This window comes from Xiphophorus hellerii, chromosome 12 (assembly GCF_003331165.1).
Source record: "Xiphophorus hellerii strain 12219 chromosome 12, Xiphophorus_hellerii-4.1, whole genome shotgun sequence".
Lineage (NCBI taxonomy): Eukaryota > Metazoa > Chordata > Actinopteri > Cyprinodontiformes > Poeciliidae > Xiphophorus > Xiphophorus hellerii.
Window position 1 is genome coordinate 10,720,031 of NC_045683.1, and position 25,434 is coordinate 10,745,464.

A 25,434-nucleotide genomic window follows, 5' to 3' on the forward strand; every position below is an offset into this window, starting at 1 on the left:
AGCACTAAATGTGAAGTACAGTAGTTACATGTGCATACAGTAAATAGATGTCATCATGACAAATAGACTTTTGTGGATATTTAACAACTTCTCAAGACATCAAACAAAAAGCTAAAACATGGGCAGAAATTCATCTTCCAATTGGACAATAATAATGTAATGATAATAATAATGTAGACCACCAAATCAGAAAGAAATTGTTCCAGGACAACAAAGTCAATGTTTATGAGTAATCATCATAGAAACCTGACCCCTCAGAATAATTGATAAAAAACCTGACTTGATTACATCAGGAGAAATGTGCCACAATACCAGAAAAGAAAGGTTCAGAGGCATACTCAAAACTCTTGTCATACATACGCTCCACATGATACAGTTTAAAAGGCAATTTGGTCAAATACTATCAAAATGTGAGTAAGATTCTGAACTTGAAGAAAGAAAAATAAAACATGTCTTTTGCATTTAGCAAATAGAAATAATTGTGTTAATCCCGCCTGACGTAAAAGAAAAAGTTTAGTCCTTTCTAATGTCAAATGGTGAGAAAGAGTCATCTGTCTTCAACTTGTAAACAAATATCTGGTATCAAAATATTAAAGCTTGATTTTATACCAGCAGATCAGCATATCTTTGCTAATAGTGACTCGTCACCGACCGATGTCGACACTTTACTGTTGTTTTATTGATGTATTAATCTTTTGAAAACCCGCACGTGGTCAATAAATCAACTAGTTAAACATCAAATTGTGTCGTCAGATGAAGATAAGGGTCCTGCGGATAAGACTGCATTCAGTCTGGCTTGTAGACATGCCTGAGCAATCAAGTCACTTAAGAGTTGCATAACTCTGGCTGTAGTCCACGCCATGGTTGACCTGGTACAAAGAAAGATCTGGGCAAAATCACCTCTTGTGATGTTGTGAAATGTTGCAGAAATAACACTTATGTTTAACCAAATATTAGATTTTTGCTTGACTTTCTATTAGCATAGAAACAAAGGGACAGAGAAAAGGCACAAAGAGATGCTGCACATAAGAGTAATAAAAAAAAAAAGTTCTAATAGCACATTGATCTACAGTTCAGGTCAAAAGTTCACATACTCTCATCTGGTGTGTAAATATTATTTGTAGGCTCATATCTAAGTGGTTCTTTTCCAGGGCACAATGATTAAATGAAAGACATTTTTAATGAATTTGAAAAAGAATATGGTGCACATTACTGAATTATTGTAATAATTGAGAGGTTTGAAAACTCCAATGACTAAACAGTGTTGTCTCCTCTCCGTCAGCAGTGATCAAATGGTGTCAAGTTTTGTTGTCTTTGAGGATTCCTGAAACAGCAGACAGGTGACAAAACAAACCAAGGCTTCTGTGGCTGTGGAAGCAAAAACTCAGGTGTGGGAGGAACGCGGTGATGCTGCTGCTATAGCAAGCCATAAATGCCACAAATCACATGATGGCGCTCAGTGATGTGTGACGGCATTCAATGACCTGAATAAATGACCAAATTTTCCCAGTTCAGTAAGTCTTACAAAGCATTGTAAAAAAGCAGCATTTTGACAGGATTTATGCCATATTTTATGCCAGCCTAAGTCATATATCTAATTTTTTGTGGGAATTTTAAACAGATATGTGGTAAAAGTGGTGATTTGTGGCACTAACTAGTTGCCAAAATGTGCAGGTTCAGAACTTGTTAAAGCCTCTCCCATAGAGAGGCGGTTTGAGCTTCCTCCGTAGGATGACTGGACTAAACCTTAGATGTGTTGAAAAGCTCCATCATCCAGGGGAAGAATATTTCAGCAGCTTGAATATAGTTATTCAAAGTGAGATGGTCCAGGATGCTTCCTGGCAGCTCCCCCTGGAGGAACTTGATGTCCAAACTTCACAGTGATCCCAAACACACATCAAATATAAAACAAGCTGAGATTAAGCTTCTAGAAAGGCTTTCAAAAATCCTGACTGCAACCATAATGAAATGATCAAGGACTGGTGCCATGTAGCCAGTGAATTTAATTGTGCCACAAAAAAAAGTCAAATATCCATCCAGAAACAAACTAAAAGTTTTCTTAACCACAAAAACTGCATTGGGTTGAGGTGCAACCCAACAGTGAAGTGGCAGTCGTTCCTTAGTGAACAATAGAACCCAATAAAATGCTATTAAATATAAAGGATGACCTTATAGCCATGTATCATACAGAGGCTCTGAAATGCAGTGTGAAAAAACACTCACTGACAGAATGAATGTAACCAGATATAACTAACACAATGACACAGCTACATGGAAAAATGAATCTGTGCACGTAGGCACTTCTTGGTAGCATCTTATCTTTGCAATTCAGTTGCTAATACATTCACAGTATGACACAGTCACCTTATATTCTGACCGGCGTGATTTTAACTGTCTGCAGACACATCAAATACAGTTATCTAGGCAGCCTCGTGTCGTCTCTTTATTGGTCAAGGTAACGGTCGATCAATAATTCCCCTCAAACAAAACTACAGATTGATGAGGGTGTTCAAATGTTTGTATGCCAAAGTTAGAGCTATACACGCGATCTGTTCATAAACTGCAATATTAGAGTTCACAGTTAAAGTCTTGTTAAAGTGTTTGAGAAAAGTGTTTTAATATTTAATGGTGGTACTATCTTTGTTGTTTGTTCTTGTGGAACTGCATGTTCTTCTTGTTTAGCAGTTTGATACAGTACTTAATGCTTGAAAATAAAGACAGGCTGAAGATGTGGGAAAATGAGATAGTGTTTATTCTTCTACAGTGATGGAAGTATGCAATAGTCAGCGCTGTGAAAGACTGAACACTATAGAAATACAGGAAAAATAAAAATCCTGAGTTTTTAGATAAACATTTTATCTTCTAATAATACAAAATAGGTTTTCCACGTTGCTCTATTGGCATGAACACATTTAAAAGCTTGCCGATTTAAAAACTCTTTCAGAGTACAGGATACTCTGCAAATAAATTACAAGCATCACATGTTTAAAAACAACAAAACTCTAAAGCTTTACACTTCTTACTCCCAACGCAAACAGAACAAACGTTTTGCAGGTAAACTGTACAGGTCACAATCCTCAGCTTTCTACAGATTTAAGACAGTTTTGAGTGGCATGAATCAGCAGTGAGTACAGCTATAAAAGAGTGATTGAGAACGAAACTGTTCATTACACAACAGATGCTTTTTTGCCCCTTTGTGATACAAAAAAGAATTTCTAAAACAGCAATATTTCCTCTTTTTAAAAACATTGAAGAGCAAATGTTTGACTACGAGTCAACTTTACAAAAGTGTTGTTACACAGGTAGTGGACAGACAGGAATGTTGTTATTGTAGGAAAAAGGCTCTCTTCAGGCCAAGCAAACAAAAGGCAGATTCAATCCACGTCCAAGCCTATTCATGCATTCGTCCTGTGCTCATCAGTATTTGCCAAGTTCACACTGGGCAGCGATAAAGCATTTCCAATTAGCGGATTGTCCATTTTGAACTGGTCCACTCCTGATTTTCCGATGGGAAGCATGGCCATTTGTGGGTTCACCTTTTTCTGGTTATTCCATTGAATTAATTTCATGCAGCTGTCATTCTAAATGAAAATGTCTTCATCTGCTGGAGGCCCTTTACGTGACGTCTAGTTGTTCTCTTGTGAAACTGAGGTCTTAGAAAAGAGAGAAAAAGTGAGGTAAATGCATTCATTTAAAAAAAATATAAGTCCTGTAAAAAGAGTTATTGACCCTTACAGGTCACTTACTGTACATGTTTCAGATCAAACATATTTTAATCAAAATTAATCTGACTAAATAAAAAAGCTGTTTTCAAATGACTTTATTTATTAAGGGAACAGCCTGTCCCTGCGTAAAAAAAAAAAAGTTAGTGCTTCAAGCATTTATGATGAACAACCCTGAATTATTTATTTCTGGGGAAGAAAATAATGTAATTTTATTAAATGTTCTCTTAGCTTTATGTCAGATGAAACAGGGTATCCACATAAGATTATGATGATCTCATCAGCCTACATAATATTTTTTACATATCTTTGGAATCTGTTTCATTTTGGTAAATGAAATAATCTTTGGTTATTTTAAGGAGTCTCTTTGCTAATGTGGAATCTTGAACATTAGCAAAGAGACAGTTTTAACAAATATTTTTTACATATTTGTTAAAACTGTCACTATGTCATGAAAGCATAGTGTGAGGCAGATAATCTGCAAATAAAAAAATCAAGCTCCTCTGCGTTCTCCTAGTTCTATCTGCAGAAATACACAAGTCCATCAGAAACAACCAATGAGAGCAAGGAGGAGGGTCGTAGTGCTGTCAATCATGCTTATGTATGTGATGCTCCTCTTCCTTGCTTCTTCTCAATGGCAAAGCTCAAACTAGTAGCCACTGTTGACAATGGATAAAGAGTTTTCCTCTAATGATAAGTTGTTCCTCTGCCATTAACACATAAAGTAACCATTTCCAGAAACTTTCTCATCTATTCTTGAATTTCTTTTAGATATCGGCATGATGTGTTGGTTTTTGAGATCTTTTTTTGCCAGTGTTAAATGCTGCCAGTTTGTGAATTCTGCGAGTAGCTCTAAAAGTCTGACATTAATCTGGCTTGGCTGTGTGAGAAACTGAACTAAACTTTTCAAAAAATGTGTTTCATAACAATTAGTGATTTAACAAGAGGAGCAATTACTGTTTTAAATAAATACAACAATAATTTGAAAATAGTTTTTTGCATTTACTTATCTACCTCTGTCTAATATAAGAATTGTTTGATGATCTGAAACATTTAATTGTTAATTTAATTAGCAAAAACAGAAGAGATCTGTATGAAGGTGAATACTTTTTGAGCATACTGTCCAATTAATAAAATAAAAAAATAAAAAAACTCAGACGACAGCTGCTGCTCAGAGCGTCGGGTGTATGTTGGGTTAAGTTCATTGTGTGCTCATGCTCATTTACTTATCTTATCTGTCCTGTTTTGTGTTGCAATCTATTGAACCAACTTGAAAGTTTTATGGTCAAGGTATGCTTATACAAAGTGCAGATTACAGATAAGGCCGATGTCAAAGGCAGCATGGCCAAAAACAAGCAGACAACATTCTAGAATTTAATATTTTCGTGATTTGACTGTATTATCCAACTCCCAAATTAGGAATAAACACTTCTTGAAGTTAAAGTTAAATTCATTTTAGCTTATCTGTAAAATGATAAGATGAAATGGAAATGCTTTATGTAAGGAATGTGCAGCAAAGGTAAGTGGAAATGTGTCAGAAGTTTGGCCACATTAATTAAAGGGAATGCTGTTTGAAGTTCTTATGGGCTGCATCTACTGAGCGTAGCAAGAAACCATAAAAACCTCCCATTTCCCTCTCTAGGGGCATCGTTTGTGGGGGAAGGAAAGTCTGGGTTCAGTTAATAGTCTACACTTTTCTAGTCTGACGCTTTTTTTTAATAACATCCTCTCTGTCTGTCGGGCAAAAACGTATCACCAAATGATCATGTTTGTTTTCTTGCAGGAATGAACCTAAAATCATCATGTCACAACAGTCATTGTTTCAGTTGACAAAAAAATCAATGAAAGCCCACCCAACTTTTATGGGGTTTGAGTTGAATAACTCACTCTCCCAAAAGCTTTACTTTATTGGCCTTATGCTTTCTGTTTAAAATACATATATTCTGAAAAAATAATATGGCAAATTTGAAAAAGGCCTGCTTTTTCAGTTGTTTTGCCTAATATTCGATACATTAGACATTTGCATTCATGTAATTACATTTATATATACATTTTATATCCATTAATTATTTTAAAGCATGCAAAAATCCATTTAGAAACAGGTTCTTGAGGAACGTGCCAATTTAAGGAAGACAATATCTCAAAAATACTTTTACCATAGAAATTAAACATCCAGCTTTGTAGATGTTTAACTATTTTTATAGATGCATTAATACATTTACTTAAAATCAGATTCAGATAAGCTACTCACATATGGAGTCCTTTCTCCGTACTTGCTCCAAAAGGTCATCTTGACGGTGTTCTTGTGGCCCGTTCGCTGGTCAAAGGTCTGACAGGTCTCGAACGGAGGACTGTACAGATGCAAACTCACGGCGCACTCTGTGTGACTGACGTTTTCTACACGATGCAGACCAATGGAGTCTGAAACACAGAGACATGTTTAGAGACGGCGTCTCTGGAAAGGTGCGAGTCTGACACTAAACGTCACACTCAGGCTCCATTTGCTGCACAGCGTGGACTTAGAGCGGAGAACTAAATGGTGTTCATTGTGCAGACACAACTAACTGGGAAGTAGCGATGGACCTATTTAGCATCACACTAACCGGTGTGTAACTGTTGAAGTTGAAATACCGTGTGGTAATGTCTGCTTTATTGAGATGTTCTACGTCTGCATCTCTCACATGAGTCAAAGTAGGACATGCTTGGTCAATAGGACATATCTATGCTGTAAGTCAACGCAAAAGCAATAGAATGTTGAAAGGTGAAAGGCTGCAGAACGAACCAAAATAAAAAGAAAAAAGGAACCAGTTTTCTTTCTTACCGTTGATGTAAGCGACCTTATTCTCCTGGAGGATCCTCTGAGATTTCTGCACCATGTCTCCGTGTGATTTGCGGTCCGGCCAGTCGAACAGCGTTTCCTTCAGCTGTCCCTGCAGCAGCTTCAGGAAGCAGTGAGAGTCTGTGTGGTCGTGGATGCTACTGCAAAGTGTCAAAGAGCACACAAGCCTTCGGCATCAGGATGTGCAAGCGCTGACCTTTCAGAGATATGTCAGTTTTCTGCCTATAGAATACCTGCAGAGAGATTTAATCTGAAAATAAATGTGTGATCTTCAGTGTTTGTGATAAGACCTCATCACAACCTCTTTTGCAAAGTTATATAATGTTTGAATTTGCTCACAAGGCAACTAATGTAACTCATAGCAGATGAAACACTGAAATATCTGACCTGCAGTATTTAAACCAAGAAGAATCATACCATGATGATGAATTAAAACTGGTATAAATGTGCGAAACAAAAGATAAAAAAAACAACTTTTGTGATTTATGTAAACTCACCTGCCATGTCCTTCACCCCAACAGAGAATCATGAGATTGAACTTCCCATTACCCTCATCAACCAAGTTCCTCGTGTATCTGCAGAAAACAGCAGAGACTCACTGAATTAGAACAGAGAAAATGGCTTTAACATCAACTTTGGTGTTAGCTTGACAGAAAAAAATAGTTTCAAGAGAGTCACTGTTTGAACATGAGATTTTGATGACAAAAACTAGTTTCAAAAATATATATTGTACAGTGGCCAGTGTTTATTATTATTATTATTATTATTAGTTATTTTCACATAAAATATTTAATTACTTAAGTATTAAATATTAGCATTTACCAATTTAACAATTTGCATGGCATGATATACAGAGTTTATTTCGAAGAATACATTATTTTGCTTAAAGAAAATAATAAAAATATCTCAAGATCTGAATGCCAGCCTTATTTTTAAAATTAATTTTATTGTCTAATGTGTAAAAAATAACATACAACAAAAAATAATAATGAGACTAAAACTACGAGTAATAATAATAATAATAATTTCCGGTAGACAGCTACAAATGCTTAAAATATTAATTTTGCGTCATCAAAACCTAAAAATTAATTGCCCTCTGAAGGTATTGCTTTTATTCGTCTCATAAAAACACCAAATTTAACCCCCAGCTTGTAAAAAGCCAGTGTGCGTCATGTGCGTGTTTTTCCAGTGGAGACATCGTGTTATTGGATTTTTGCGCACAGTCGCCCGTTCCACGCACGACGGAGGTGCGTGGAACGGGTGAGCGGGTGTGTGCCTGTCCTGTGTGTTGATTGGATTCCCCCGTCGGGTCCCCACCACCCGCTTTTCATCGAGTCCAAACGAACCCAAACTATCTGCAGGAAAATCTTCAGTTTTTCTCTCTGAAAGAACAGCGCTCTTTATTTTAGAGAACTACATTCACTGTATCAAGGACTAAGCTCCTCATTCTCTTGAAAACTGCTCGTGTATATTTGGAAATAAATCTAAATCCGAATAAATTATGCAAATAGGTTCTTTTTTTATTTAAATAAGGTGTGCTGGAAGCTGTCGCACTAGATGGAGACAACAAGTAGCTCCTTTCAGTCACAGTTTACTTCATTTAAAGAGAACAAACTTTAACAACAGAGTTTACTTGGCCTATTTTAAAAACACATTTCCTTTTTTTCTATATAAAATAAAAGCTGAATTAAATATACTTCTGACATAAATAAAACAAAGCTTAAAAATGCAATTACAATCTGCAAATGAATCCCTGTGTAAATGCAGATTTTTCTTTATTACCTGTATTGGTCAAACTTTGCATACTTCATCCATTCGTGAGGCTTGCTCTCGTATGATTCCATGATATTTTGAACCTCCTCCACATTGATGTTGTCACTCTCGAAGATCTTGTGCAGAATTGCGGTCAGCTCGTCCAGAGTTTCGGGCTTCACCACCTCGGTTTGCTCCATGTCTGCACTGCACAGGAGGATTTTAATTTGATTTTTTTCCCCTGCTTGTTTCGCGTCGGATGAAAAGTTCTGATTTATCTGCTCTGTTGGGAAGTTTTATAGGCTGGCGCAGCAATTTGGGGACGCGCCGGTGATGGACTGTACCACTATGGAAGAGAAGGTGAACGCCCTTGGCTTACTAAATGAAATTCTCCATTAGTGCATTTCAGATTATTTTGAAAGTAACCGGGTGCACCTTTTTTAGAAATCCCTTATTGTAAAAATAAGCTTAGATTTCTTTTAAACCAATCTAATACTTTTTTCTTACATTGCCAGCTTGAGCTAATCCATGAATCCAATTCCACCACGTTGTCACAAACACACCCTTCACCCCGCTTTTATCTCTCTCTCTCTCTCTCTCTCTCTCTCTCTCAGGCATTCCTCCAACAATAGTCTATGCACCCTGTGTTTGTGCAGCCTCTCATCACACAATCAACAAATTCACTGTCCAAGGTGTTTTCAGAGAACAGACTCACAAACAAGAGGGGGAGGAGGAGATAAACGTGGGAAAAAAGGCTGAGAAGTAACAAACTAGGTGTTGCATGATATTCTCTACAGAATGAGGCTTGAAGTTTTTCCAGCTTGCAGCCACAAACTTGAATTTATGTTATTGTGATTTTCTGTGAAACATAATGGTAGTGACATCATGCTGTGGGGATTCTTTTTCTGTATCAGGGACAGGTCAGCTGGTCCAACATACCAGGTAATACAGAAGAAAAACCCATTGGAGGCTGCATAAGAGTTTGAACTGGGTGGAGGCTGACATACCAAAACAACCCTAAAATGTCCCAAACGGAGTGATTTTGAAAAGGTGTAAATCTGACAGCGTGTTCTTTTATTAGAATGGCACAGTCAAAGTCAAGACTGCTTGTAGTGTGTCAAAATGTAAAAAGAAAATCTCAATGGGTGTAAGATATGCTGGAAATTACAAAAATTTTCTAATTATTCAAAAAGCCTCAGTGAACCATTTGGGTACATTTGGTTATTTGTTGACTTCTCACACATTTCACAAAAAGCATCAAGTCACAGATATTTTCTGCATCCATATTCTTCTGCAGCTCAACCGTCTCCTTCGTGTTTTAACTTGTCTGGCTGTGTTCACATTGACCTGCAAGTAGTTTTTTTCCGTTATGTCTGGTATGCTGTTGGAGCTGCCTGAGCTTATGTAACTTCATCATAAGCTTTTTCTACAGGTGGAATCATCTCTTTCCCTCTCCTGCCAAAAAAAAAGAATAAAAAGAAGCAGGTAATTATGGTTGATGTGTGGTGAAGACAAAGTGTACACTGTTTGTTTTCTGCATGTTGCTGTGCACTCGCTCCCAAGAAATGCAGAATATCACAGCAATGCTGATTTGAAAGCAATTTCAGTTTTTTTTTTTTCTAAACCCTATTCAAACCCTATTACTCAAATATTTTTATTTTAAAATAATTCTTGAATGGCGGTGGGTGGAATCAGGTGAGTTGTGATGCTGCAGCAGGAAAACACGCCTATTATTTTCAGTCATCCGACATGTGGCACTGTGTCAGAGGAAAAATCCTCCCTGGCTGAGATGAAGGCAGGCCACCATGTTTACAGGCAGCATGAAAAGTGGAGAATCTTCTTTGAATGGGGGCTTGAGCCAAGTTTCAGGAACAGCTGCCACATCATCAGTCCCAGATGTTGTGCAGCTCCCCCCACTGGTTGAAGCGCATGTGGGGCTTTAGAGCCTGCAGCAAGAACTACCTGCACCTATAAAGTCATGCCAGTGATTTGTAGGTGGCTCAAATGAAACTGTTCAACTGGTTTTGGGTCTACTACAGATAAACCTATAGTAAGATTTCAAAGGTTCAGGCTCCAGTTCAGTAAAAAGTTTCACAAAACACATTTTTGTTAATTCTTTGAGGTTGTGCTCAATTTACAGGAAATATCCCAACTTTTTACATAAAACAATTTAAACATGTGAGGCATTTGCATAGAATCTCCTCTTTTAAAAGTTCTGCAACTATCATCTCACAAATGCTAACAAAGTCAGTCAGTTTAGATTTCCTTAAAGTCAATTTGCAGACTGGGTTTACATTCATGCTACAAACAAATAAATAAATAAACAAATGAATAAATAAAAAGTTTGAATGAAAGCTCCAAAACCAAAAAACAGCATTCAGTAACAATAAGATCTTCAGTTAAGTTAATACCAGTTTCCATTTGTAGCAAACAGGCTTGTGCTGATTATACGAACTTCCATATGTAAAAAAAAAAATATTCCGACTGAACTCCTGAAAGAATTTCCATTTTAACTCTTATAGCCATGTGTGAATTTATCTGGATGGGTTGGTTGAGGATTTTCTGGATCTTATCCATATACTGCAGGTCTTTTTGTCTTACATTGCCTTTGTGGAGACACCATGTGTGCATCAACACAAAATAAGTTTTTTTCCAATTACCCCTGAGCTCCAGCTGAAGTTGTTGAGCTTTTGCCCTCACCCAGTTTTATTGTTATTTATTTGGAGTTGCTCAACATTGTTTTGTTATGTGTATTGCATTAATCTAAGTTACATGGTTTTCAGAAAATCTGGAGATTTTTAAAGAAACTACTGACCTCACTTCATAAAGAGCTAAACAAATTACTCTCTAGTTACTGTATATGTTACTATTTTTTCCAAGCTCATTCAGAAGGGGAATCTTTTTAATATATATATATATATATATATATATATATATATATATATATATATATATATATATATATATATATATATATATATATATATATATATATATATATATATATATATATATATTAGATTTTAAGAACTCTATACTCTTTCTCCCTTTGTTTTGCTTTGCTTTCTTCTGGTTTCTTCTCTGCCGGTGCACTGTTCGCTGATCCTCATCATCTGAAGGGCCCTAAACAGCGCTCCAATTGGCACCCGCCTCCACTGCATGTTTATGTTACAGGCGAGCAATTTGCCCTTAACCAGATGATGCTTCATGGATCCATCTGCTCAACTCGAGATAATACATCTAGTCCTTATACCTGACTGCCACATGACATATTTTGCATATTTGTTTTAGCTTGAAAGGGTAATGAAAGTGAGCAATACAAGGAGACAAAAAGTATTAGGCTTAGAAAATGCTATATGCTGCAGATAAACTGTATTAAAAAGTTATGGCATTAAGAAACTAAACAAAAAAGAAGGAAAGACCAGCTCAATGTGTAACTTTAAGTTGATCATCTACTAAAAGGCAGTGTTTCACTTAACAGCTCTTTGGGAATTCACCCAACTGGTATTAAAATAAAATACCATTTCCCCCAAACTGTGTTATCTTTAGCGTTTTACTTAAAATTAATCAACCTGAAATGGAGACATGGATGGATGGATTGATTTTAATGTCCTAACTGTATAATTAGGCTCTCAATATTTAATCTATAATGTGAAAAATGTTTTCTAAAGGGTTCCTTTTGATTTGACCTTAAAATAATAATAAAAATAATTAAATTAAACCCCTTTTAAATATAAAGAAACAAGCAAAAGCAAATACACTCAGAGGGCGAATCAGGGTTTATGATTCAGGTTTATATTTTTTTTTATTGAAAATCAGCTCAACTGAGTGTTTATAATTTGTGTTCCGCATCGCCCCCGTGTGGATAATTCTGGCGTCACGCACCCGAAAAGGAAATTGAACTAAAAAAAAAAGAAAACAAGAGTTTTAATCCATCGCGGCTTCCGTAGCAAGAAGAGGCGGATGACTGCTTCTCTTGACGTGGAATATTTCCGTGCAGAGACGATGGAGAAGTAGCAGCCCGGCGAACCTGGAAACCATCAGATCCAGACGGGATTTTAAGCCCTGAAACCCAGTCAGGTCCGGCTCGTTCCGGATCCGACAGAACCCAGTCCAGTAGAGGCTGAAGCCGCCGCGCTCTCCGCCTCCCCCCTTCAGCTACAATCATGATTAAAGCCATTTTAATATTCAACAACCACGGCAAACCGAGGCTTTCTAAATTCTACGAACATTATGTGAGTAAAAACAGGCTCTTTCAGCCACTTTTGGTATTTATTTCCACTTTTCGCCGCGAGCTAATTAGAAAAAAAAAAAAAGAAAAGTCGATTAATAATTTAAAACGTGACACTTTCTAATGAAATCAGTGGTCTGGACACATTCTACCACTGCTGAAAGCTTCCTGGCTGGTAGGAAGCATGTGTGTTTATTGTTTTTTTTTAGTCATATAAACGTCTACTCCACGATGCCCTTTAAAGAAAATACTGAATAATTAAAGATGTGCAATCCAAAACGAGGCTCTCTCATTCAGCCTGAGCCAGTATGAGGAGAGGGTTGCTCCCAGTTTTATGCTGGTTTCATGTGAACATCCTGCTGTGTGGCTGACGTGAGTTTAGTGTTTGTGTCACATGACTTTAATGACGCCCTTGTGAGTAACTCGTGTTGAACTCTAGTCTTTATTTCCTCTGAGTACCTGCTCTGTTGGTAAAACTAAAATATAAAATAGTCAGGTTATGTAATAGTCTTTGCAGAGCAGGCAGTGCTGACTTCTCTTAATTGGATTTATACATCACATCAGTGGCGGTTCTTGATGGCAAGGTGCCCTGTGTGACCCCACCTGGGGTGCCCCACCCCTAATAGCCCATCCAACAAAAAACAGCAACTTTAATCATAAACTTTTTAAGTTTATTATTATTATTATGTGTTTCTAATGTGTTTTTAATATATACAGCTCTGGAAAAAAAATTAAGAGCCTACTGCACAGAGCCTCATTGAAGACCTCCTGGTTATTCCACCAAATATTGATTTCTGAGTTAAAGCATTAGTATTGTTGTTTCTAAATGAACTTGTTTTCTGAAAGATCTGAAAACACTGCATGTTTTTTTTTTAGTTATTTTGAGCATTTCTCATTTTATGCAAATAAATACTAAATTTTTGCTTGGAACTTTGGAGACATGTTGTCAGTATTTTGTAGAATAAAAGAACAATGTTTTTACGGAAACCTCCAGAAAAAGTAAAATCAGAGAAACTTATCATTTTAAGTAGTCTCTTTAATTTTTCCACAGCTGTATCTTCATATTGGTCTGTTTGATGTTAAACATGTTAAACTTTTTTTAATTTATTTTTGTCTTTTGCTCCAAATAACATCCAGACATGCTTAAGATTCAGAATGGGTTATGATCTTATTTAAGTTTTGAGCCACAATTTCAAGATTGGCACATAAATGAAACTGCAAAAAAAAAAAAAAAAAGTAATTAAGAGGCAGTCTATGGTGGTTTGTACTTTGAATGCCTGTCCTGTGGTTTGATGGAAGTAAAATTAAAATGTAGCAGTAATGCAAGCTTTAGGGAAACCATCCTAACTCTAAAGTACTGGGATGGCAGCATCATATGGTAGGGATGTTTTGCTACAAAGTGCTCTACCCACCATGAGTAAGTCCAATCTTTTTATTACTCTACTATGTATACAATGTGTTACTCACATTTTCAAATAGTGCATATGTTGGTCTTTTCAATGTTAGTCAAGAAAAATGTTTTTTGTTTTACATACAAGTCTTTTAGTCCAAAGAAAACATCCAGAACTGGCTTAGATTTAATTGTCCATAATTCCAAAATTGACACAAGAATAACATTGCAAATAATAATATCTCTTATGACTTGCTGAAAAAAGCCAATTACAAATCAAAGATCTTGAATTTTGGAGACATTTCCAGTGGTCTGTTGGGACATTTTTGTCCCATCAGACCCTGATGTGTGTCTGCAGGGAGGAGGAAAACTGCAGACACACATCTGCAAAAAGATATCAGCAGCTTTGCAAAACACAAATTGACTCTGACCTCTGTTTTCTGCTATTGACCAAACTATTGACAGCCTTGTTTAAAAATAAAATAAGGCGTCCTATTAATTCTCCACCTCATATTTAACCTGTTTATTGAGGCAGACAATGATTGGTACACATTTGAGGAGGATCAGTTGCGACTGATTGGATTACAAGAAGGCTGTGTAGACACCATCTGTTATTCTGTAAGCCAAGGTGTTGGCTTACCGTCTGCTGGAGATTTTATTTCACACACTGTGTGGGCTGCTGTGAGCTGAGAGAACTATCTTTATTATCTGGAATAGGGAGGGGCTGCGTTTGCTGCTGTTGATGGAAAAGTCATGAATGATGCGTGTTTGTTGAATGGAAGAGGATACAGAGATTGCAAATAAACAGGCCACATTCATACTGGGGGTGTAGTATAAATATAGATGATTTTGCTTTACACTGAATGTTGTCTGTGTGTGATGTTCTCATAGGTGTCAAATGACCAGCAAATGTCTGTTTGAACATGAAAGTAAAGCGACTTTATTTAAAATATGTCTATGTTACTGTTTGGCTACACAGTCTACTTATTATTTATAAACAACATAAGGATAAAAAGCACTTTATTAGAATGCACTCTAGCAATTAAAGGTCCATTAGAGTCTACTGTATTGCTAAAGGGCTCTAATTACACTTCCACCTGCATTAACGTCTTATTCTTTGCTGCATTTTTTTATTTTTGTAGAGCAAAATCCACACAGTGCCTTCCACTGTTATTGGCTCCTATGGTAAATGCCTAAAAATTAGTTATTTATATTTGTTCTCCTCCAAGTCATCTTGGATGAAGTTCTCCCACCGTGACCTTTGACAATTTTCTTTTCCTCGCTTATTTCTCTCCTAGGAATGTGTCTGTGCAAGATTCCCGTGCAAGATTTATTTTAGACTTTTTAGACAGCTTTTGTTATGTTAACCCTAAACACGGAGGGAGCAGAATGTTTCACTTTGAATCAAAGTTTTATAAATTACTGAACATCATGATGAAAAATTCAGAAGCTTGTCATTTTCAGTCTCTCACTGCTGCTCTTGTTTGGATCATTAAATTGTAAGTACGGTTAAAGCTGCTGGTCCCATGCTGCAGGTCACATGACCAGTTTTTTGCCCCCAGCACGCTGGGTATTTGCCATCTCCTTTCTCCTCGAACTCACTGATCCGTTCGGGCCCCCCAAAGAGTTATTTACTCCCTTTGGTAACGCTGCCTCACTGTAGGAGATTTAGAGGGTTTTTTCCCCTCCCTTTTGCTGTAGGACTTTCAATAAAACAATGTTAAGTCACAAATCTGTGTTTGAAGACTAACTTCAAACACCTTAAAAATATGTTGTTTTAAGCAACATTTTCTCCCCTGAAGAACATGTGACATAACTCTGATATGGTCCAAAATCTGATATGAATTCTCTTCCTCGTGACCTCTGTGTACTATTGGCATGTGTAATCACTTTCTGCTGATTTAGGAGTATTTAAAAGAAATCTTTGAGAACTTATTTGCCCAACAGCTCTGCCTTTCAACATGTTGTTTATCACCTCTTTATTAAAAATGCACCTATCAGTCAGAAAGAGTTCAGAATCGGATAATTTAAAAAAAAAAATCCGATCAGATCAACAGGTGGGGAACAAAAATCTCCATTCATTAATTGCACCAGAAGTAAAAACTTCCACCATTTTCAGTCCATAAATGCATCAAGCATTATTATATGCTTTATTGGATTTTTCTCAGCTCAGTTAAAAATCAAGCAAAGGTTAACTTGATCAATTAACCATTCAGCGCATGTTTTCATCTGTGTTTATAACCTTCCATAAAAAAAAAAAAACATAAATAAATTAAAGACCAGAAATTATTGTTCTTTGTTGAACGTCTCTCTTTATTCTGTGCAGAATGAAGACACAGAGCAACAGATCATCAGGGAAACTTTCCACTTGGTCTCGAAAAGAGACGAAAACGTCTGCAATTTCCTAGAAGGCGGATTGTAAGTAGTGACCTACAGGTGACTGAAACTGTTTGCAACGAGTCTCAATGCTACGAAATCCATCTGCACATTAGGTCTCTTGCAAGAGTAATTCATTACTCACTAATGAGTGGCTGCAGAGTGTTTGTGCGCATTTCCTCTCTTGACATCCTGCTGCTCATTTGATTGATAAGTGTGAAACAATAAAGTGAAGCACTTCACTGCAAAACGTTTAACTGGTCATAATAATACATTTGTAAAAGCACTCCAAATGTCTCTGTATTAGCAGGCAGTTGAGTTATTGCACAGGTTTCGTAAGGGTTGCAACATTTCCTGTGGCAACAGAAATGCAGCAACAGATTTTTTTTTTATTATCAAACCCTTGATCAGACTCACTGCTTCTCATATCTTTTGTTTTTAGAGTATATAGTTTCCTATCTGTACCTTTATAGCAGAAAACATCCTGTTGCTTTTCACCTTCTGTTTTGTCTGTCATAACATGTTTGTTTCTGAAGGTTTTATGGGTCAAGCTCAGGCCAAAGTGCATGTCCTAATAATGTTTAACCTATTGGAGCTGATGTCATGAAGACCAAAAGGAGTCGAGATTAATTTCTGGAAATGCATTTTCATAAAATTTTAACAAACTACTGCTCATTGATCGATATGCATCAATCAATCAATACTACTTCTGTCACGAAACCTGGATCTAATTATTTATTGTGCGTTTTTAATGCTTAAAAAATGAAGCTGCTGATTCCAGTTTTAACCAATCCAGGCTTGGATTGTTGTTGGCCAGGAAAACATGATCATTGCAACTCTATTTTTTTAATTCACTTTTTGTTCTTTGCATCTCAGGTTGATTGGAGGATTGGACTACAAGCTGATCTACAGACACTACGCCACCTTGTACTTCGTGTTTTGTGTCGACTCATCAGAGAGTGAATTAGGAATTTTAGATTTAATCCAGGTAAAACCCTGCAGATTTGACATTATTGGTCACTGTTTGTTGGTTTGCTTTTAGAATGTTTCTTAGCTTGTTTTTATGTTAATTTCAGGTTTTCGTGGAAACGCTGGACAAATGCTTCGAGAATGTCTGTGAGCTTGACTTAATTTTTCATGTAGACAAGGTAGGAATTTGTGTCATTCCTTTATGTAATGTTTATGATTCTGTTTGTTCAAGCCTCATCATGATTATTTATGATATGTTGTAATAATATCCTTTAGTGATTATGGCCCGATTTATCGTGCCGTGCTTGTCTGATCAACAATCACGTATTGGAACATGTTACACAACATCTGATGGTTTTATTACAACCAACTTCCTAAAAACAACCTAAAACCAGAACATACTGCTGATTAGATGTGATGTAATGAGTTCATTGGTTAATTACACAGTTAGATTAGCTATTTTTATATAATATATGGTATTTCATGTTATTAATAATTTAAAGAGCCCATATTGTGGTAATTAAAGGCTTTGTATGCTTTATTAGATTCAGAAAACACAGTGCCTTGCAAAAATATGCACCTTTTATGTGTAAAAGAAAAGAGTGTATGGTGGTTTTCCACATTTTTTGACAAATCCCAAATAGACTCCAGTATAACTGCTTGTCATAAAAACTTGCTTATGTCACTAAATAGGCTGTAAGAGGTCATGTAGGGGTCAGCTGAATGAAGGCCACTTTTTATTTGTTTCTCTTGAAGTGAAGCGAACCGAAAACGTACTAAACTGTGACTTTTGTCTACTGTTGCACCCCTGGAACGGATACTTTTGACTTTATGTATCTTCGTTACACTTGGTCGCTTAAGGAAAACTAGATATCTTAAAGAAATAACAGTTCAGCATAAAACCTTAATGTAGCAGATGTTTAATTATTAAAAGCACATACTTTGGATGCACTAGAACTATTTATCTTCATATTAAGTGATATTTTAGTATTGTACCTTTTTGAAACATTGAATGTCCTATAATTGGTCTATGTGAATGTGTGTGTTATCTGATTTGACTGACTTGATTCTAGGTTTCTCTTGAATATTTTGCAAACTTTAAGGATTTTAATTCAGAAACTCACTGAAAACACTGACTAGAATATGCGAAGATGTTCTTTTTACTTGAACTACAGGTTGAACAAAACACGCCCAAGTCTAAGCCTTTACTGTCAGAGTTATAGTCAGAGTTATCTTCCTTTCACAGTCTAAATAGGGCTGTTTGCCACAAACATGGTAGCAAAAGAAGTTAAAAGTTAAAAAAGATATTTCTTCATAAAGGGGCTCTGAAAAGACATAGAACAACTGTAAAGCTAACAATCTCTGACTGAATCAGAGAGGAACCTGGTGCAGGATGCCCTTCTTTAACAATAAAAAATTTTCCTTTTAACAAATTCACTTAAGAAAAAATCACATTGATTGAAGTAATAAATATATCAGACTGTGCAAATTCAGGGTTTTAGGTAGTCACCTGAACTCTGTGATGTACTGTCAGAACAAAAAAGAAACACACGCACTTTGTTGTCCACCATAACATTACAAACACAGAGCTGCTTGCATCAGGACTTACCCTCTGTATGACTCCCAGCTGCTGCTGTCTTCAGTCTGCCGCAGCCAAACTGCATAATAAGGACATAGCCGATGCATTTCAGATATATTTAACCTCTGCATGTACATCGCCATCTGCTCAAATGATGTTTGTATTCTTTATTGTAGAAAAGCAACAACAGGCTACATTACAGATGAGTCACAAAACATGTTTGATTCAAGAAATTTGCAACAATCATCAGACACGCATCACAGCAAGTTCTGTTTGCTTCTCTTGTGTCAAATTACCAGGTGCTTTCGGGACACGGCGAATATTTTGTTGCTGATCTTTCAGAATCTGATGCATTTTTCTCTTGCTGCTCATAAATACATAATTCATAAATACACAATGATTTCACCCTAAATAAATGTGTTATTTCTTATTTAAACTGCATCAGAGCACAGTGAGCACCGGTCAATAGAAGGGCTTCAAAATAACTTTGAACAAAATTCCTACAGTGTTGCTGTATTTGCAGGAATGTCAAATCGAAATGTATGATTTAATTAACAGCTATTGCTAACTTGGATGCAACTGGTTGCTATAAGCTGGATAATTAGTCAGACTATGTTCTTCAGTAGAGTCTGTGGTTGTTGTTGTTTTTTAAATATAGAAAATACTTCCAAGATGCCAGATTTGTTTGCAGGAGAGTGAAGTGCATTAGCCCTCTTTCAACCAGCTGACCAGCAGTATGAGGCCACAGAGGGGGGCTTTCTCTAGTATTTTTACAAAAGACTTCAGTTTGCTGTCATAGTTAAACCAAATTGGGAACTTTTTACTGGTTTTTATACCAGTAATCGACCCAGGCATCGAACAGAGAGATGCCGTTGGCTCACCAGTCCATTTCCAGGAGCAGAACTTTCTTTGTTTGAGCTTTGTAAATTTATTTGTTTACTCTGTGAATGTGTCTGTACATCTTTTATTTATTTTTTTTATTTCTCAATTGTTTAGATTGTGCGGCATTAGTGGCCTGTATTTATAGTCAAGAAACAGACAAAATTGGACAGAGGTAAGCAGTTTGTCTTTGAGTTAAAATATTGAAGATGCTCTGGATCTCTCCTGCTTCAGGTCCACCACATTCTGGCGGAGATGGTGATGGGCGGGATGGTCCTGGAGACCAACATGAACGAAATCATCACGCAGGTGGACGCCCAGAACAAGATGGAGAAATCTGAGGTGAGCGCGTCTCTGCCTGCTGGCTGACTTGACTCTGCCTCCACACCTCTCTGAGGCGTTGTGTACAGTATGCAGGCATGTGTGTATGCTGCACCCTGCATGCTTACTCTCCAGCGACTTTCTGTGGATGCTCCCGACCTTTTCCAGAGTGTTTGTGCTCTCTTCAGCCTTCTCCTTCTGCTTCACTGCTTCTTAATGTTGATCAGGGTGAGACATGGTCTATGCCTTAAACACACATTATTAAAAATATTCATGCATCTGGTGCATTTTGCACTAAGAGTACCACTATCCAGTGAATCTGCAGAATCTGTCACAGGTAAATCTCATATCATTAAAGTTTGGTTTACAGTATCTGGCCTGTTATTTGAAAATGTAAGTTTTTAGATGCTCTTTGTGTAAAAATTTCCTATTGCATCATATCTCTAATCGAGTGTCCCTGCTTAGAGCCTTGTTAAAGTGCATTGTTTTTTTCAGCTTTGACCAGCAAATAATTCTTTGCCTGGTGGAAAAATGAAATGAAACAGCCAGAGACAATTCGGTCAAATCATTATCTTTTCATTTGGTTTGCAGGATTTATTAAATGTCTAAAAGGTCAATTGCACTAAACACAAGTAAAAAAAAGTTTTAATTTTAGTTGACAAAGATAAAGAATGCTGGATGGCTGCTTTTTGTGTATTAATCAAAGGTCTTAATTTAGTCTATTTTCTTTTTTTTTTTTTTTTTTACATTAATGTGAGTTTCATTGTATGCTTTTAACCTGACAGATAATTTTTTTGTTCGATTGTCAGTTTGTAAGCAGTCTTTTACTGTTCTGACATCGAGAGCTGCTCTGTCTTTTCCTTTTTGGACCTATCGTAGACCACAGAGGTTTTCATGCACTGAGGCTAATTCAATCTGACTGTTCGTTTAAAGGTCAGCGTCTGGCAAACAAGGATGAAGCTATCCTTCCTACAATCTGGTGAAACCTAAATGCCATAGTTCTATTTTATTTTCATTAAGATTTAAGTAAAAGATAAAAAATAAAAATAACTGGACCAAGGTTAATATTTCTTCTGATTCCAGATGCGGTGTACAATAGGTCCTATCACTATCTGTGGAGATAAACTGTAATTACTTTAATCTGCTTTAACATTCCTCATTCCTCTTTTTCCTGACCCTGTCCAGTTCTTTCCATTCTTCTCTCTCTTTACAGACCTTTATCTTTCAGTCTACCAGGCAGGACAGGTAGACACAGGTACTGCTAAATTTACAACCAAACACTGTAACCTTAACTGAACTTTTTACGTCCCCTTTGACCCTCTCCACATGGCCCTTCATCTAACTGTAAACTGACGACACTAACACACAGTAGGAATCTTTCACGACAGACCCAAAAATGCCTCAATCTAACTCTACAACTAAGAACAAAACACTTTGACAGCAGAGCAGAGTCAAAAAAACTTCAGTCTTGTACCTCTATACTCCCAGAAAGATGTCATTTAAACCAGTGTTGCTCTATCCTGGTCCTTAGGATTTAGTGTCCTGCAGGTTATGGTGTTTCTCTGCTACTGGAACCAATGGCAGCTTCAGCGGGATAATGGATCAAAAGGAAGACATCTCTATAGCTTTCAGACTAAGGTTGAGGTTACAAGTAGGCCTGTCACAATAATCAAAAAATCCATTAATCGCATGATAAATGGAAACAAATTCAATGATTTCCATTTACCTGATTTATTGTTTATCTCTTTTTTTCCCTCTTTCTACCAAAAACTGGATGATAGAAGTCTTCAGTTTGGTGGTTTGCTCTCAACTAGCCCTTTTTGAAGGAAAATTTTGTTTACAAAGTCTTGAAAATTTATCGGTCTGTTTATTTATTTGGGGTATTTAAAATGTCTTCCAGTTCCAGTGTAAAATGTTCATTAGAATTTAAAGTTTACTGATCTTTGAGAATGTGTTGCATTATTTTGTCATTACCATTGCATTACTTAAAAATGGTCTCAAAACAACAATACTGGGTGCTGTGGTGGCGCAGGGGTTAAGCACAACCCACATATGGAGGCCTTAGTCCTCAACGCGGCTGTCGCAGGTTTGATTCCCAGCCTTTTCCGCATGTCTTCCTCCTTCTCTCATTACCCACTTTCCTGTCAATTCACTATCAAATAAAGGCCACTAGAGCCAATAAAACCCTTTAAAATTTTTTGTAGTATTATTTATTGCGATAACGTCTGGAACAATTTATCATACAGCAAAATTTGTTATCCTGACCAAATAGATTAAAAAAAGAAATGTCCTTTTATTGTCCCACATGGGGATAATTCAGGTGTAACAGCAGCAAGCTAAATGCAAATTTAATTCTGCATATTCAAACTGAGGTAATAAATATAAAAATATTGCTAAGACTGTACTGTAAGGCCAGATTTACTGCATACAAAAATAACACTGTACAGTTATTAAGAATAGCCAACTCAGATCAAAAGAAACTAAGCAGGGTAAATACTTAGTTTAGCACATGTAGCACACATTTTTCAACAGTAGATGATAAGAAACATTGTTACAGCAGTTTTACGGACAATATTGCATTCTGCTAAATTCATCTAAAGCCTCAAACTTCGTGCACAGAATCAGATTACTGTTATCTTTTTCAAGAGAGGTGGTTTTCAGACAAATTCCCGCAAGACAATGATTGTGATTTCTGAATCCTCTGCCCTGAATCAGCATTCCTCTCATTTAGCGACCTGGCTGTCTTCCCGTCTAACACTAGTGTCCTTGATTCCTGGCACAGGAAGGAATCCCTATTAGACAAAAAGCCTATTGAAACAACCTCGTGGAAGAAGGACATGAATTTATCTACATACCAGGCATACTTTTTCTTCACCCTGTGATATTTTTTAAGCTTGTTTTGAGTGTCTTTCTCAGATAATAAATGTACAGGACTGCTGATCAGTTTGGTTATTTATGGGTCTGTCGAGTAAAGATTTATTTTGGAGTTCTCTAACTGCAGTGGTTCTCAATCGTCTTTTTATTCCATAGAAGAAAAAGGGAGACTTTTTCCTCTATAAATATTTAGATTTTCCTAGTCTGATGCTTTTATTGGAGGCTAAATTTGCCTTGCCGAGCTTCCTGTTGAGATTCACTGTGTTAGAGTATAGCGCCTCCTTTACCCTGAGAGTAGTTTATCTCTATTAGACTAACAACCTTCCCATAATATCAATGATAGATGTAATAAATGTTTACACGGCTCTTTGTTCAAATAATGTTTCTAGACAGAAAATTTGTAGCTATATGTACAACTCAGTAAAATAGAATATCACTTTTTGATTGAATTACTAAAATAAATAAATCCTCTAGCGATATTCTAATTTACTGAGATGTTACTATGTCTGTGGCACCACATTAATATCTCTACTCACAGAAATGTATTCACACAGAAAAGTGCTAGCTACAGTCATATCTAGAGGTACAGTATCCCCTGCATTATTAATGGCTAAAACTTTGACGCCTACATTCTATAGTTGCGTGGTTATCCGAGCATCATTTATCTTCAAACCCAGATCCATTTTTCTGCTTCACATAATTCTCTCCCTGCATTTTTACCCCCACCGGCCCACAGTCCTCCGGTGGGTTCACTTTCCAAGCAATGCCGCCTTTTTGTCCATTTGATGAATGTTCAGTGCTGCTCAGTACATCAGAGTCAGTGAATGAGTAGATTAGATCAGTATGTCCTCACAGTTGACTCCTAATTGGCTCTGGTTGTGATGTCCATCATTCTAGAAATAGAAAATGCATGTGCATATAAAGCTCTAAAGGCATCTGAATGTATGTTTTGCATATGTTGTCCGTCTCAGTGCTTTTGCATTTTGTCAGCAGATGATTGTTATTTGTTCAGCTGTGTTTTCTGTCCTGTGTCTTCTTGTGTTCAGCTGTTATCTCTATTAATGTTTTTGCTTCACTGGTTTGTTTCTTATCAAATCTCCTTGTGTGTGTTTGTGTGTGTATATGTGTTTGGGTTTGCACAGGCTGGCATCGCAGGAGCACCGGCTCGCGCAGTGTCAGCGGTAAAGAACATGAACCTCCCGGAAATGCCCAAAAACATCAACATCGGCGACATAAGCATAAAAGTGCCAAATTTACCTTCCTTCAAATAGCGGCAGCAAGATCCATGAACCTTGAGGTGTCAGCCGATGTTTACCGCGATGCGATATGTTTACCAAAACTTCAGATTACTAACTTTTATCAGTCTGGAAGGTACTGTGTGATTTCACACTCCATGTTGTGATGTTTTCTCCTTGGGTTTATTGTTGAGCAACATATTAAATGTTTTGGGGTTTTTTTTCTGTCTGAAGGACAAAAGAGAAGTATATATCAGATTTACATTCCTTCTGCTTCATCGCAGGTTGGCTTGTAGCATTCAGCACCTTCATTACAGATCTGTGGCGTTTTGTTACTGAAAGGAAATGAGAAACCAACACAAGTGTTTACTTTAAAGAGGGAGGATAGGTGATTTTTGGTGGGGGGGCAGATACATTCAGATGAAGAATATGAAGTAATTCCAAATCAGCCGTAGTGTTTGGATATAAATTACAGAACGATAGTAAATTAGGGAGACTAAGGAATTTAGACATACATAAATGCTGATTTTGTTTGATTTTTCTGATTGGTATGTGGACCATTTTAAAAGATTTGTCATGTTTCATGGAATGATTATGTTAATTTTCTGCTGTGTATGACCTTACTTTGCTTCTTTTTCAACAATAAACTGTCAAAACTCAACATATGTTTTGATTATTTTTTTTGGTATTAGTATCTATTTTACACAAAAAGTGTACACTATTGTTCCATTGCATGCTATTTCTGTGAAAAGGCAATATGCAGATGGGAGATGGTACTACTTGACACAGATGAAAGTGGTCCAAGGTGAGAGAAAGTGTTTGAAGCATCATTACAAGCAAATAAGGAAGAGAGAAGAAAATGTAGATTTATTACAAGTTGAGCAGGTATAGTAACATGCAGAAAGTTTAAGCTAACCCTTATTCATTAATGTATTACCTCCAACAAGAAAAATATTCCTCAATTTTCTACTGGTCAGTAGATGAATGACTGAAAGCATTGTTGCGTATGATGTACATGACAAATTTCAACAGAAAATTTTTTACATACATTTAAAATAGAAATAATAAACATAAAATAAAACATTCATTTTTAGTTTGAAAAAGAGAAGAAAGAAGCCAATACTTAAATCCTAAGCCCATTTGACTCGTACTGTATGTGCACCACACGTTTTTTCCTTTATGGTTGCTTTTTCATCTACTTTATGTCCAGAATATGGTGTAGTGTGTTCCTTTAGAAACTAGGAATGTAAAAATAGCAACAGTAGAA

The 25,434-nt window shown here is 36.6% G+C and overlaps 2 protein-coding genes across 3 annotated transcripts; one reads left to right on the top strand and one right to left on the bottom strand.

Annotated features, from left to right (window-relative positions):
* Nucleotides 1–2,729: 2,729 nt before the first annotated feature.
* On the bottom strand, nucleotides 2,730–8,866 carry cdo1 (cysteine dioxygenase, type I). Its single transcript, XM_032579689.1, has 5 exons — nucleotides 8,344–8,866; nucleotides 7,059–7,136; nucleotides 6,544–6,701; nucleotides 5,974–6,143; nucleotides 2,730–3,653 (listed from the first exon to the last, which is right to left on the bottom strand). The coding sequence occupies exons 1-5, from the start codon at nucleotides 8,511–8,513 to the stop codon at nucleotides 3,627–3,629; spliced, it is 603 nt and encodes a 200-aa protein (XP_032435580.1). The 5' UTR covers nucleotides 8,514–8,866; the 3' UTR covers nucleotides 2,730–3,626.
* A 3,378-nt stretch (nucleotides 8,867–12,244) lies between these two features.
* On the top strand, nucleotides 12,245–24,828 carry ap3s1 (adaptor related protein complex 3 subunit sigma 1). Of its 2 annotated transcripts, XM_032579694.1 has the most exons (7): nucleotides 12,245–12,548; nucleotides 16,261–16,352; nucleotides 17,187–17,298; nucleotides 17,387–17,458; nucleotides 19,972–20,079; nucleotides 21,272–21,313; nucleotides 24,075–24,196. In XM_032579694.1, exons 1-6 carry the CDS (start codon nucleotides 12,480–12,482, stop codon nucleotides 21,305–21,307), a joined length of 489 nt encoding a protein of 162 aa, XP_032435585.1. In that variant the 5' UTR covers nucleotides 12,245–12,479; the 3' UTR covers nucleotides 21,308–21,313; nucleotides 24,075–24,196. The 2 variants fall into 2 exon arrangements, with proteins under 2 accessions (XP_032435585.1, XP_032435584.1); XM_032579693.1 differs by lacking the exon at nucleotides 21,272–21,313 and having other exon boundaries at nucleotides 12,248–12,548; nucleotides 24,075–24,828.
* Nucleotides 24,829–25,434: the final 606 nt, after the last annotated feature.

What these genes read in the sequence shown, in the direction of transcription:
- cdo1 (XM_032579689.1), bottom strand. Translation starts at nt 8,513, where the DNA reads ATGGAGCAAACCGAGGTGGTGAAGCCCGAAACTCTGGACGAGCTGACC. An exon ending in TAAGGTCGCTTACATCAACG is followed by an intron (nt 6,144 to 6,543) that starts GTAAGAAAGAAA and finishes TCTGTGTTTCAG; the next exon opens with ACTCCATTGGTCTGCATCGT. An exon ending in ACGGAGAAAGGACTCCATAT is followed by an intron (nt 3,654 to 5,973) that starts GTGAGTAGCTTA and finishes CTCTTTTCTAAG; the next exon opens with ACCTCAGTTTCACAAGAGAA.
- ap3s1 (XM_032579693.1), top strand. Translation starts at nt 12,480, where the DNA reads ATGATTAAAGCCATTTTAATATTCAACAACCACGGCAAACCGAGGCTT. An exon ending in TAATTTTTCATGTAGACAAG is followed by an intron (nt 17,459 to 19,971) that starts GTAGGAATTTGT and finishes CTCCTGCTTCAG; the next exon opens with GTCCACCACATTCTGGCGGA. An exon ending in ACAAGATGGAGAAATCTGAG is followed by an intron (nt 20,080 to 24,074) that starts GTGAGCGCGTCT and finishes GGGTTTGCACAG; the next exon opens with GCTGGCATCGCAGGAGCACC.